At 37.5% G+C, this 12,015-nt stretch overlaps 1 protein-coding gene across 1 annotated transcript in view; it reads right to left on the bottom strand.

The window, feature by feature from the left end:
• The window catches only part of MALRD1 (MAM and LDL receptor class A domain containing 1), a 567,689-nt gene that overhangs the window by 265,220 nt on the left and 290,454 nt on the right, over nt 1-12,015 (bottom strand). Inside the window, exons 27-28 of the mRNA XM_060121258.1 lie at nt 6,604-6,849; nt 4,866-5,023 (exon numbers count right to left, since the gene is read on the bottom strand). Coding sequence (XP_059977241.1) covers nt 4,866-5,023; nt 6,604-6,849 — 404 coding nt within the window. The remainder of the gene's footprint in view (nt 1-4,865; nt 5,024-6,603; nt 6,850-12,015) is intronic.

Raw genomic sequence — 12,015 nt, 5'->3', positions numbered from 1 at the left:
TAGCAATTAGTTGTAAACCTTCTGTGGTGAGTGTGTGTGCCGGGGACAGGGTAGTGGTGGGTTAGGATGGATGGAGAATGCCCACTTTTTCCAGTTGACTCTTAAACCCAACTGATGCTCATTGTTTGCTAGGTTGAGGGTAAAACAGAACCAGAACTTCCAGGCTTCTAAGTAGGCAAAGGAATCTGGCCTTTCCTTTGTTGATCTGACATTTTCCACTGCCTATTGAACAAAATCTGTATTTCCATATTGAATATGATTTTTAGATAGAATTTCCAGGAAGTATGTAAGAGCTCTGAATTAGAAGTCAGAAAAATTGGATTTACATCTGAACTTTTTTCTTAAAATACCGTATGAGCTGGGACAAGAAATACAACCTCATAATCTTAATTCCTTCATCTGCAAAATGAAGAGTTTAAACATATTTCGAAGGACCCCACCAGCTCTAAAATTCTCTGAATCACTAAGCAAGATAAAGCAATAAGCTAATTTAATTACGTTCTTGCATCATAACTAGGTTGCTATAATCAGGAGGGCTCTCCTGAAATACATTATTTTTCTCCACTTCTGGCTTGAATATATTATGTTTTCTATCATGATGGCATAATGGATAGTCCTGAATGCCTTCAGTCAAATAGATTCAAATTCCCTACAGCACGCAGTCATCTTGATTAAAATATCAACAGTTTATCAAAGATGGAGTATTTCTAAAACACAATAATGCCCTTCAGGTAGCAGGTGTTCCTGCATTTTATTCACATGGCTAGTTGAAAAGATGCAAAGGTCTTTTGTTTCGTGATGAGACTAGATAGACTTTTTACCTATGAAAACACTTTATCAAACACAAGTAAATTTTAAAATTCCCCCAAAATTCTTTTTAGCATATTAAAATCAACATATTACTCATAATTAACCCCATCAGAAAACAAGTGACCAGAAAAATGTGTAAAATTAAATATAATTGTAAAAACAAGTTAATTTTTATGTGGAACTCTTACTCTACCCCTGAACATTTGTTTCATATTTTGTTTTAAATCTTAGATGGTTTGAAAAGTAATACATTTAAATGTAATGCAAAATTTAATACTGAATGTAAATGAGTTAAATGGTAGGTAAAAATGATAGATGTTTTCAAGAACAAACATACTATTTTAAAAATGAATTATTACTACATTCAGAAAAAGATATGACCCATGTATTTTAATTTAGATGATCAACTTTCAATCTTCTCTCATAGAAAGACAGAAATCAGATTGTGTAACATTCTAATCTTAATTTTTATAATACCTGAGTTCAAGTCCTAGCTCATCCACTTACTTATAACCTTGGACTTCCTACTTAGCCCATCTGAGTTTTGACTGACTCACCCATTAAATGAACACAGTGGAATGGCAGGGATCACAAGCAATTCTCATGGACTAAATCCCACTTACAAAGTGCCTTGGTCCAAGCAGTGAGGGATAGCTAATAAGCCTTCTACCTGGTAGACTCTTTGTTCCCATTAAAAAAAAAAAAAAAGCAAACTATTGTATTTTAAAAAGTAATTTCTCTTGAAAAACTGTAGCTACTTCATTTTATTGTGTGTGCTTTACATTTATAACTAAAGCAGACTTCAAGGAAAGAAAAAAATTAAGGTTAATTTCTCAATAAGATGCTCTTTCCATCTTCTCAGAATTCACCAATCACTTTAAGACACAAAGATTACATTTGATTTAATCACATCTCTTTAGTGAAAAGTCTTCACGTGACTGAAAGCAGGAAATATAGAAGGAAAATGTAATATAGACAATATGTAAAATAGTACTGCTCTTCACTGAGTGTTTCCTAAAGCAGTAGCTTTGCCTTGCTGGGGTTTCCCTGAATTCACTCCTTTATAACAGGATAGTTTAAGAATCACACATATCCATTATAGGAATTCTTATTCATTTTTCCCCTTAAAAAATGATTCTGTGCAATGAATATAGATCTCAGTAAAACAGAATCTCTATTTCATTAGGAAGAGTAGAAAACTCAGTATTATCAGTGAGGAACACTGGGGATAAGGGTGAGGGGTGAACACATAAGTTTGGGATGTAAACATACCTGGATTCAAACTCCCATCTGTCACCGACAGGCTATGTGGCTATAGGGTGGTTAGGTTCTTTCTATGGGACCCTCTTCAGTAAAATGGGGCTCACTTTATTTACCTCAGAGGGTTGTGCTAAGAATTACATGAAATAGTGTGTGTGGGTAAATGTAACTCTCAGTATGTATTATTCTGGTTGTGATCTGTAATCGATACTGCCCTTTAAAACTAGATTGTCATTAAATTATTGGTCAGTGGTTACATGCCTTTTGCATCTGATTGCATGTATATATCTCAGACCTAGATTTCAGATTCTCCAGATTAGACTTTAATGTCGTGCATAACAGCCACTCCTGCACAAGGATTAACTCAAACAAGGGGTGTCCTGAGCCCAGCACTGGGCTCTGGGAGGGAACTACTCCCCTCTTGCAATCCCTTCATCCAGCAGTCCCTTCTCTGAAGAGCTGAGAGACATAAGGACTAAAGCCTCAAGGCTTTGCCTTAAATATTTTATAATGTATCTATTGAAATAGAATAAATATAAATGAACAGCCAGTGAGCAGGAAGAATTTCTGGAGTTGTGAGGGACACTCAGAAAAAAAGGAATAATCATGGTGGGCAAAAGCGGTCAAGGAATGTTTTGTGAAAGGCTGAATCTACCAGATTGTGCTGGACTTGGTATGGAGGGAAGAGGGGAACACAGAAGGAGGCATTCCTGAGGAAAGGCAGAGGAAACTGGGCCAGGGGCAACATATGTATAGATTGGGAACATTTTAAAAGATGAGGAATAAAGAAAGAAAGAAAAGGTAGCATCCCTGACCCTACTGTGCTTGCCATCTGGCTAGGACAATTTCCAACTAATGAGCAAGGTAAAAATCCAGCATGGTTCCACACAGAGAGAAGCCTAAGAAGTACTTTGTAATGATGACCAGAAATATGTATTGTTAATTACCAAAAATGAAACAATTGACCTAAAATTCATGAATATAAAATCAATATATATTATGAAAGATTTCTCTCCTTTGTAATAAATGTCACTGAATAATAGGCATATATATATATATATATATATATTTTTTTTTTTTTTTTTAATACGGTAGGAAAACGGGTCTCTGAAGATGCTGTTAAATGTCCATAGGAATCAACTGGAGGAAACACGGGAGCTCAACGTGACTTGATAGGAAGACTTATATCTCAAAATAGTTTAATTTTACATTTTATACTAATATACTATAAGAGAGGAGAAATGTAAATACGAGTGAAACAAATAATAAAAGCAAAATCCAGTGTACCAAGTCCTTCACATGGTACTGTTGAAAAAAGAGAAAAGAGGCTCAAAATGGAGTCACTTGTGCTAAGCCCTATGACAGGAAACTAACACTTAACACTTAACCTAACTGCAGTTTCAAGTTGCTTCAGGACTGTAGTCATAACCAGTCAGCACTAGGAAAGTAATCTGCCCAACAGAACCCTTCCATCCTCCTCAGAAGTGCAACCTTCCCTGAAGCAATGCATGTTTTGCTAGTAATTTCCTTTTTCTGCCCCCTTTCTGCCTTTAAAAACCTTTCCTTTTCTACAACTTGGCAGGGCTCCTTTCTATTTATTTGCTACATGGGATGCTGTCCAATTCATAAATCGTTCAATAAAGCAATTTGATCTTTAAATTTACTCAGTTGAATTTTTGTTATTGAGCAGTACAGACCATATAATCCAGTATCCCATTCAATAGAGTACTGGCAAAATACTCTTACAAGAACTTGAAGCCTTACATACATTTCAGTAAGTTTTCATATTTAAATATAAGAATAAATCACTGTGGTACTGCTGCATGTATTTTATTAGGCAGGCTTTTCTGCATTATTATGGAAGAGCCCTAAAACATAAAGTTAACTCAGGTTTTAGATAAAACATGAACTATGCAGCATTAGCTATTCACATATATGAGGCCTTTGGTATTCTGGTCAGGCATTTTCTATCAGTGTCAGGGCGCTTCACTGAAGCCCAGTGTGTGATAAAACAGCAATGGCCTCTAGAGCATGGTTTTAGAGTAAGCTTTCTTGGAATTCTAACGAGATTCTTGAAATGAACACACGTGTGCACACACACACACACACACACACACATACACACGCACACACACACTTATCTCCTTTTTGCTGCTGTTGTAACTTGCCAAAGAGTAAAGGTATATGAACCATGTCTCATTAATATTAATGTATACTTTGGTATTTTGGTCCCTGAACACTGTCACTCTGTTAAATGAAATTAAAGCCCTGACAGAGACATCTAATTAACCCACAGTAAGAAAATGCATTACTGTGTCATAGTTAATAAGCAGTTCAATGTAATCATACCTTCCTCATTCTCCTGATCGGTTCTGTCCTTTGCACGGTGTGTGCTTAGAACCAGAATGTCTAATATTAATTCCCTTAATGATTGCTCATACATGAGTTAAAATGGATAGCTGCTCTCCTTTCAGATGTACAAATAATCTAGTTTCTTTTACTGAGAAGGACTGGGAAAGAAATACCTAAACTTGTGTGTCTTAGACTAATTGTTACCGTAAAAGGAGTCTCTGGGATTCAGTCATAACCACAGGGTACAACGCTGGGCTCAAAGCTGGTTCCCACACCCAGTTTACCAAACTCCGCAGAGCATCTGAACCACAAGTAGCAGCTCCCTCTGATGGGAGGAGTCTTCCCAGGGCCAGGTAAGCAAAGTTGGGATAATCTCCTTTTGGCCATGTGCTGTCTCTAGGAAACTTCAGTAAGCTCAGAGGCATTGCAGGAGAAGATCCTACCTTAATGAGGACTTGAATGGACCCTGTGGCTTTTGTGGATATAAAATACCAGAAGCTCATGGTGCAGGCAGCGCTGGCTTCTTGCCACAGACCACTCTTGAGGTGTGCTTCTTCGCCCCGAAGGCCCACCGGAGTAGCCTCCAGATACAAGAAGTGCCCTGGGAACAAGATGGGATTCAGATAACGCAAAACTGACATCGAGGGGATTATGTTAGCTTTTCCATCTTCGGGTTTTTAATTACATTTCTAGGATCTGAACTGCCAAAGGTATTTCTGCTTGAAAGAGAAAGGAAATCTAGTAGCATTGCCTCTGGCTCACTGACAGAGCAATATCCAACTGTCTCTGTTCTAGCAAGTACTTCACGGTATGCAGATTAACTGACCTGACAGGGTATTTATGCCATGGACTCAACGAGATAGTTATAGGAATTATTTCATGGACTCCCCAAACTCTCCAGTTATTGTAAAACAATGCAAAGACTGTCTATGAAATACAAATAGAGGGATATGACATACTTTCAAGAATTCAGTCATCTGTTGAGTACATAAAGGAAAGGCTGAGGATTTTAATATACAACACACAAGGAAAGATATTGAGTTTTCTGCTTGTGTATCCAAATATCCAAAACATTTTATGTATGTATAGCTGAGTGTTTGAATGAAACTTACACCTACCTTTCTTTGTCATGGTTGGTCTGGCTTGGAGAGCTTTGTTTTATCCCAGGCCTGTGAAATGTCACTATTTCCTACTCTGTAGCATCCAGGAATTCAGGATCCCTTCTTTATTCTCCTAATGTCTTTTGCCCCTTGACCAATGAATCTGAGACCTGACCTCAGCTCACTGCAAAAGTGAGCCATACCTAGCACCCTTCACATAGATGATCTTAGAGCTACGACTGCACGTCTCTACAGCTTTCTAACTGCTTTCCCCTTCATACAGATCATCTCATTTGATCTTGACAATCCCTGTTTGGTACACAGGGCAAATTCTATTATCTCCATTGGACAGATGAGAAGTTTGAGAATCTGAAAAGTTAAATGACTCTCTAATGATCAAATGAGTGGCAGAATTCACGGTTACTGATGACAAGTATGTGTCATTTAGGAAAGGTACCTGAGAGCAGCTTATATTATCATCTATCTACAATTATCAAAGTAATATTCAATTTTAATTACTCACTGTTATATGTTAAATGGTGTCCCCCCAAAGATGTGAAAGTCCTAATTCCAGTCCCTGTGACTGTGACCTTGTTAGGAAATAGGGTCTGTGCTGATGATCAAGTTAAAATAAAGTCACGAGGGTGGGCCCTAGTCTAGTAAGACTGTTATAATAAAAAGGGGAAATTTAGACACAGAGATGGACACGCATAGAGGGAAGACAATGCAAAGACAGAAGGAGAGTACCACCTACAAGCCAAGTAGTGACTGAAGCTACCAGAAGCTAGGTGAGAGGCATGGAACAGATGATTCTCCTTCAAGGACCTCAAAAGGAACTAGCCCTACTGACACCTTGATTTCAGATTTCTAGGCTCCAAAACTGTGAGACAATAAACGTCTGCTGTTTACACCACCCAGTCTGTGGCAGTCTGTTATGCAGTCCCAGGAGACAAGTACGCTTGTTAAACGTTTGACTTAGTTGCCCTGGCACCACGGTGGTCTCTCCAGATGCTCTCAGGGAAGATAACGTGATGCTCACTGTGAATGCGATTAGAGTGACTGGAACAACCTAATAACTTACCATTTTCATTTCCAACTGTGTGGTCTCTGGGAGGTCTTAGGCTTTGAGGAGAGCCAACCCCCAAAACCCAATCAAAGTTTTCAGCCAAAGAGTTTTGCCAACCACACCAGCCTTTTTCAAAAGTACAGGAGCTACCGCAGTCATTTTCATCAGTATAATCTCCACAGTCGTCTACAAAATTACAGCTTTGCTCCGGTTTATAACATTTGCCATTCTGACATTCCCGATAACCATATGGACAGTAACCTAAAAAACAGAAAACAAACAAAGAAAGGATGAGGAAACACTCCTAACACATTAGTGAGCTTAAAAGGTAGTAAGAGTAGATTCCCTTGAAAATGTAAAGAAACACGGTGTCCTTAGGAGTTTGGGACGTCTGACCCCTACCTCTCTCTCTCCTAATCCCCTCTAGGTTCTGGTCTATAGATCACTCACAAGCATCATTCAAAATGAAAAAAAAAAAAAAATTAAGCATCAATTTATTGATCTAGGAAAGTATCCCAGTCCTCCCCAAATACAGCACTTCCTGTCAGCTATACTCAAAAAATATAAAAGCCAAAGTGAGGCTTTCCATTTTTTATCCTGAAACAAAATCTTTAGGGTAATAAGAGTTTATATATTACAGGGTATTTGAAAGTACATTCCATCAGCATCCTTGCACTCCAACATTTATCAGAAGCCAAACATATATGATACTTCCTCAGAAGCAGGGACATGAATATACAAGTAATATCCAACTTTCCAACAGATTTTTCTTTCTCCAAAACATTTATTTGTCAGTTGTTTGGAATTTTAGGAGCAATTTCCCGACAAAGCAATGTCAACCATAAAGACCTTTCCACAGAGTTTAAGAGCAATGCTTTTGAACAGCTGAGCTCAAACTGATTCTGCTACTTCTCAGTTATGCCACTTGGATCATACACTTGATGATCTAAAGAGAAAGAAAAACAGTAAAAACTAGAGAAGTTAAGCTAATTAGAGAGACTTGTTTATATCACCAGTGCCTAGAACAGTGCCTGGCCCTTCATAGGCAATCAGTAAATATTAGTTAAATAAATGAATGAGCAAAAGTGTTTTGGAAATGATAAACCAGTTCGATATGCACAGTCAAGGTACTATTATTATCCTGCTCCAATATTACAATAGAACATAACCACCACGGGTGAAAATATTTCAGCAGGAAAAGCTGTTCCGAGATCCAGCTTGGGACATCAGCTTCACATTTGCTTTGTGACACTATAGTATCTGAAAGTTTTTTCCTTCCCATCTTCCTTGTCTGCCAGTTAGGGGAGCTGGTAATACCACTTTCTACTTCATTTTTAGATGGTAGCTTCCATGGCCTGAGGCAGAGTGTCTGAAGATTGAGGATTGGTGTGCATTAGAGGTAGGAAGTGATTCAGGGATTTAATGGAAGGTGTTCTGGGAATTGGAAACTCCTGCTGATAAAATCTCATAGAAAAGCTTTTATGTTCTGGATCGGTCTCACATTTTAGAAAATAGATGGCTAAGAGAGAAGAAGTGGCAGGAGAGGAATGGAAGGCCATGTAGAAACCACTGGGGAGGAGGCTGGTGTTCTGAAGCCCCCTAGCCATTTTGTGTGCTAAACTCTTCTTGGACTGCACACTCAAGATTGCCTAATTAAATGGCCTTTACACTCGCAAAGCCTGTGAAAATAAGTTTCAACCATGCATTCTGTCTCTAACAAAACTTTCTTGTCTGCGTTAATTGCTACCATTTTCTTTTCTTGCAGTGTGGGATTAAACTATTTTTATTTAGGTGCCCAGTTCAGCTAGCAGATTGGAGGTTAAGACAAAATACCTTTGATGTTTCAATTACAGAGCTTGACTCAGAATTGTAACATTAAAGCATTTTTGAGCTTTAATGGAAATGGAGATCACTTACATTAACCCTCTCATTTATAGATGAGAAAACTGAGGATTATAGATGTTAAATGACTTGCTGATTTTTCAAGAGCAGAAATGCAACTTGGACCCAGGTCTGTTGTCTTCAGAATTATTTTTTAAAAATCCATGACTTGAAGCGCAGTGATAGGTCAATATCGCAAACACAAGACCACCGAGGGACAGAAATGGTGGTGTTGACTACTAGATGCAGTATCTCTCGTGGATCTGTTGAGAACCTGAGAAATTACTAGATCATTTGATGTTATACAATTGATATTTATATTGATTCTGTCAATTCCAATTTGTTTGGGGAGTAAAAACAAATTTACTGGTTTTAAAGATGCTTTTCTCCAAAGCAAGTGAATCAAGCTAAAATCTAATTCTTTTAAAACACACAAGAAAATAATTTGGATGTGTTTCTAAATGGAAACATAGAGCCTGATATATTCCACAATCAATATAGCTAGTATTTTAAGATAGTCACAGTGATTAAGTTTTATCGATCTAAAACATAAATACCTGCATAATTTAAAAATACAGTAATTCGAATATTACCCAAGATTAATTTTGAACAGAAAGCCCTCGATGTTAATAAAGAAAATTTCACTGCTTTAATGCATTCTATTCATAAAATAACAAAAAGCACTTTTGGTAAACATCAAGGGAAGTTATCAACTAATGTTATTTACCTATTTCTAAATTATTTTCCATGGCTGTTGTTTTGTCCAAAGAAATCAGCTACTTGAAAGTAGGGTGTATACCTTTAAATGATTCTGATATTAAGGCTCTTATGAAACTGTGTTCATTTTTACAGAAAAAAATATTGTTTCAATTAGGCAGTGACCCCGTTGAGAGGCAGTTTAATTTTGTAAGAAAGAACAAATTATAAAAGTTAAAAACCTCCCGTGTAAACCTTAGAGACATCTGAAACTTAATACGCTTAAATTCAAACTCTGATTCTTCCCCTCCAAACTTTCTCACTGAACAGTCTTTCTCATGTGTATTAATGGCAACTCCAGTTATTCAGTGAAAAAATATCTTGTAAGGAGCTCTGTATGGTAGAGTCTGACTCCACTTTTTGATGTATGACTTTGTTCCGCATTGTGTTCCACATCTGGGAAAGCTGGTAAGAAAGTCCAGGTGCTCCCCCTGTTGGTAGAAGATTCAAACTACGCAAGCCCCTACCTGTGCACAGGAATCCTCAGCCAGGTCCCACCACCTAACCACCATAAAACTCTATCCCAGTTTTCTTTCCTCGTTCTCTAAAACTACTTTTGGACATGCCTAGGAGCTACCTTGATTTCCTAGAAAGCCTCATTATGTGAGTAACAGACATTTTCAAACCATCTTGGTGTGTATGTGCTGTCATCAGTCTTGATACCTGAACCAAATTTTGGATGACGGACCATCTTGTAATTGAGGATGGCCCCAAGTTCTAGGAGCTGTAATAATAATATATACAACATTTTATCTCATAACTCACATGTAATCTTTCAGCGAATTCTGTCAATTGTCAATCCTACCATTAGAATATATCTCATACCTCTACTGTTACTATTTTGGTTCAAGCCACTATCATTTTTTTGTGATTGCATTGCAGTGTTTTCCTTCCTGATCTCTGCACCCTACCCTTGCCCTGTATGGTCCATTAAACAATAAAGAACCATGCTGAGGTTAACAGATATAAGCTATTATATATAGAATGGATAAAAAACAAAGTCCTATTGTAGAGCACATTCAATATCCTATGATAAACCATAATGGAAAAGAATATAAAAAAGAATGTGTGTGTGTGTATATATATATATACACATAACTGAATCACTTTGCTGTACAGCAGAAATTAACACATTATGCATCAACTATACATCAATAAAAATATTACAAATATTTACAAAAATATTTACATGGTGATATTTGAAATAAATTGAATGTTACTTCTCTGCCCCAAACTCTACGTTATTTAAATACTATTCCCCATTACAAGGAACTAGGTCTTCTTGGGAAAATGGTCTGTCTGGGGCTAAGGAAGAGAAAGTCCAAGACGAGCCCGGGAATTTTTGTGTGTGTGTGTCAAAAATTAATGAAGTTCTCCAAAAATTACATCATTATGATGAAAGGTTGAACTACTGGTCAGAAATAATTTCAACATCAAAATAAGTAATGAGAGGACTCTGGCTCTTAGCACACGGAGTAAGAAGGTATGAAATTACCCTCCAGCCATAAACAACTAGAAGCCTGGGAAAAATCTATGAAACAAGTGTTCGCAGACACTGCACAACAGAAAGCACAGGATTGTGATCTCTTAGAGAAAGGGAAAAAAAGGCAAATCCTATACAGGATCATGCCAGACTTCTTCCTGGAGGAACTTTCTAGACTGTAGCTCCAAAATGGTCAGCCCAGCAGAAAGTGAGGTTGCAGTGAGTTGAGAAGACAGAGTCTCAGACAGATAGAATTTGCAAGGCAGGGTGGTGGAGAAACAGGAGGTATGTAGCTAAGGAGATCCAGAGATATGCTTAAGGCTTTGCTGAATTCTAATTTTCATGTTTGCTGGGTAAAATCCACAAAGAGAGACAGAGAACAACTTCTAAGAAAACAGTAACTTGCAGATATAAGCTGAAAAATTACCAGAATTTACAGAAGACCAGATATCTTTGAGTTACTGCCAGCCAGAGTGGAGAGTCCTTGGCGAATAAACAGGGCATTCAGTAGGAAATCCAGAAAGGGTACAATTTAGTAACAAGCAAAGAGACTCTAGCAGGAAGTAGTCTCTAGACCATGGATTGGAACTATAGTCTCAGGACCAAATCCGGTCTACCACTTGTTTAAGTAAATAACATTTTATCTGGACTTAGCCATGCCCACTTGTTTATATATTGATATTATCTATGGTTATTTTCACATTGAAATGGTAGTTGAGTAGTTTCAGTCAGGACCATATGACCTGCACAGCTGAACATATTCACTCTCTGAACATACTGTTTTCTTAACCTCAACTTGTTTTTATTTATTTATTGTTATTTTAAATTTTTTTATTTTTTGATAAGAATACTTAAGTTCAACTCTTAAGCAAATTAATTTTAATTATACAACACAGTGTTATCAGCTATAGTCACCATGTTATACATTAGGTTCTTATTCATCTTTTTTTCTTTTAATATTTATTTATTTGGTTGCACTGAGTCTTAGTTGCAGCAGGCAGGCTCCTTAGTTGTGGCTCCAGGACTCCTAAGTTGCGGCTCACCAGCTCCTTAGTTGCAACACGTGGGCTCCTTAGTTGTGGCATGCGAACTCTTAGTTGCATGCATGTGGGATCTAGTTCCCTGACCAGGGATTGAACCTGGGCCCCCTGCACTACGAGCGCAGAGTCATCCACTGCGCCACCAGGGAAGTCCCTCAACTTGTTTTTAAACTAGACTGCTTTAAAAAGAATACTAAATAAAGTTTCCTTTAAGTTAAAAAAAGAAAATTGACTGTAAAAATTTGCTGACTTCTATCTTAAACCTGT

Source organism: Lagenorhynchus albirostris, chromosome 1 (assembly GCF_949774975.1).
Source record: "Lagenorhynchus albirostris chromosome 1, mLagAlb1.1, whole genome shotgun sequence".
In the NCBI taxonomy this organism is placed as follows: Eukaryota; Metazoa; Chordata; class Mammalia; order Artiodactyla; family Delphinidae; genus Lagenorhynchus; species Lagenorhynchus albirostris.
This window is presented reverse-complemented; position numbering and strand designations above follow the sequence as displayed.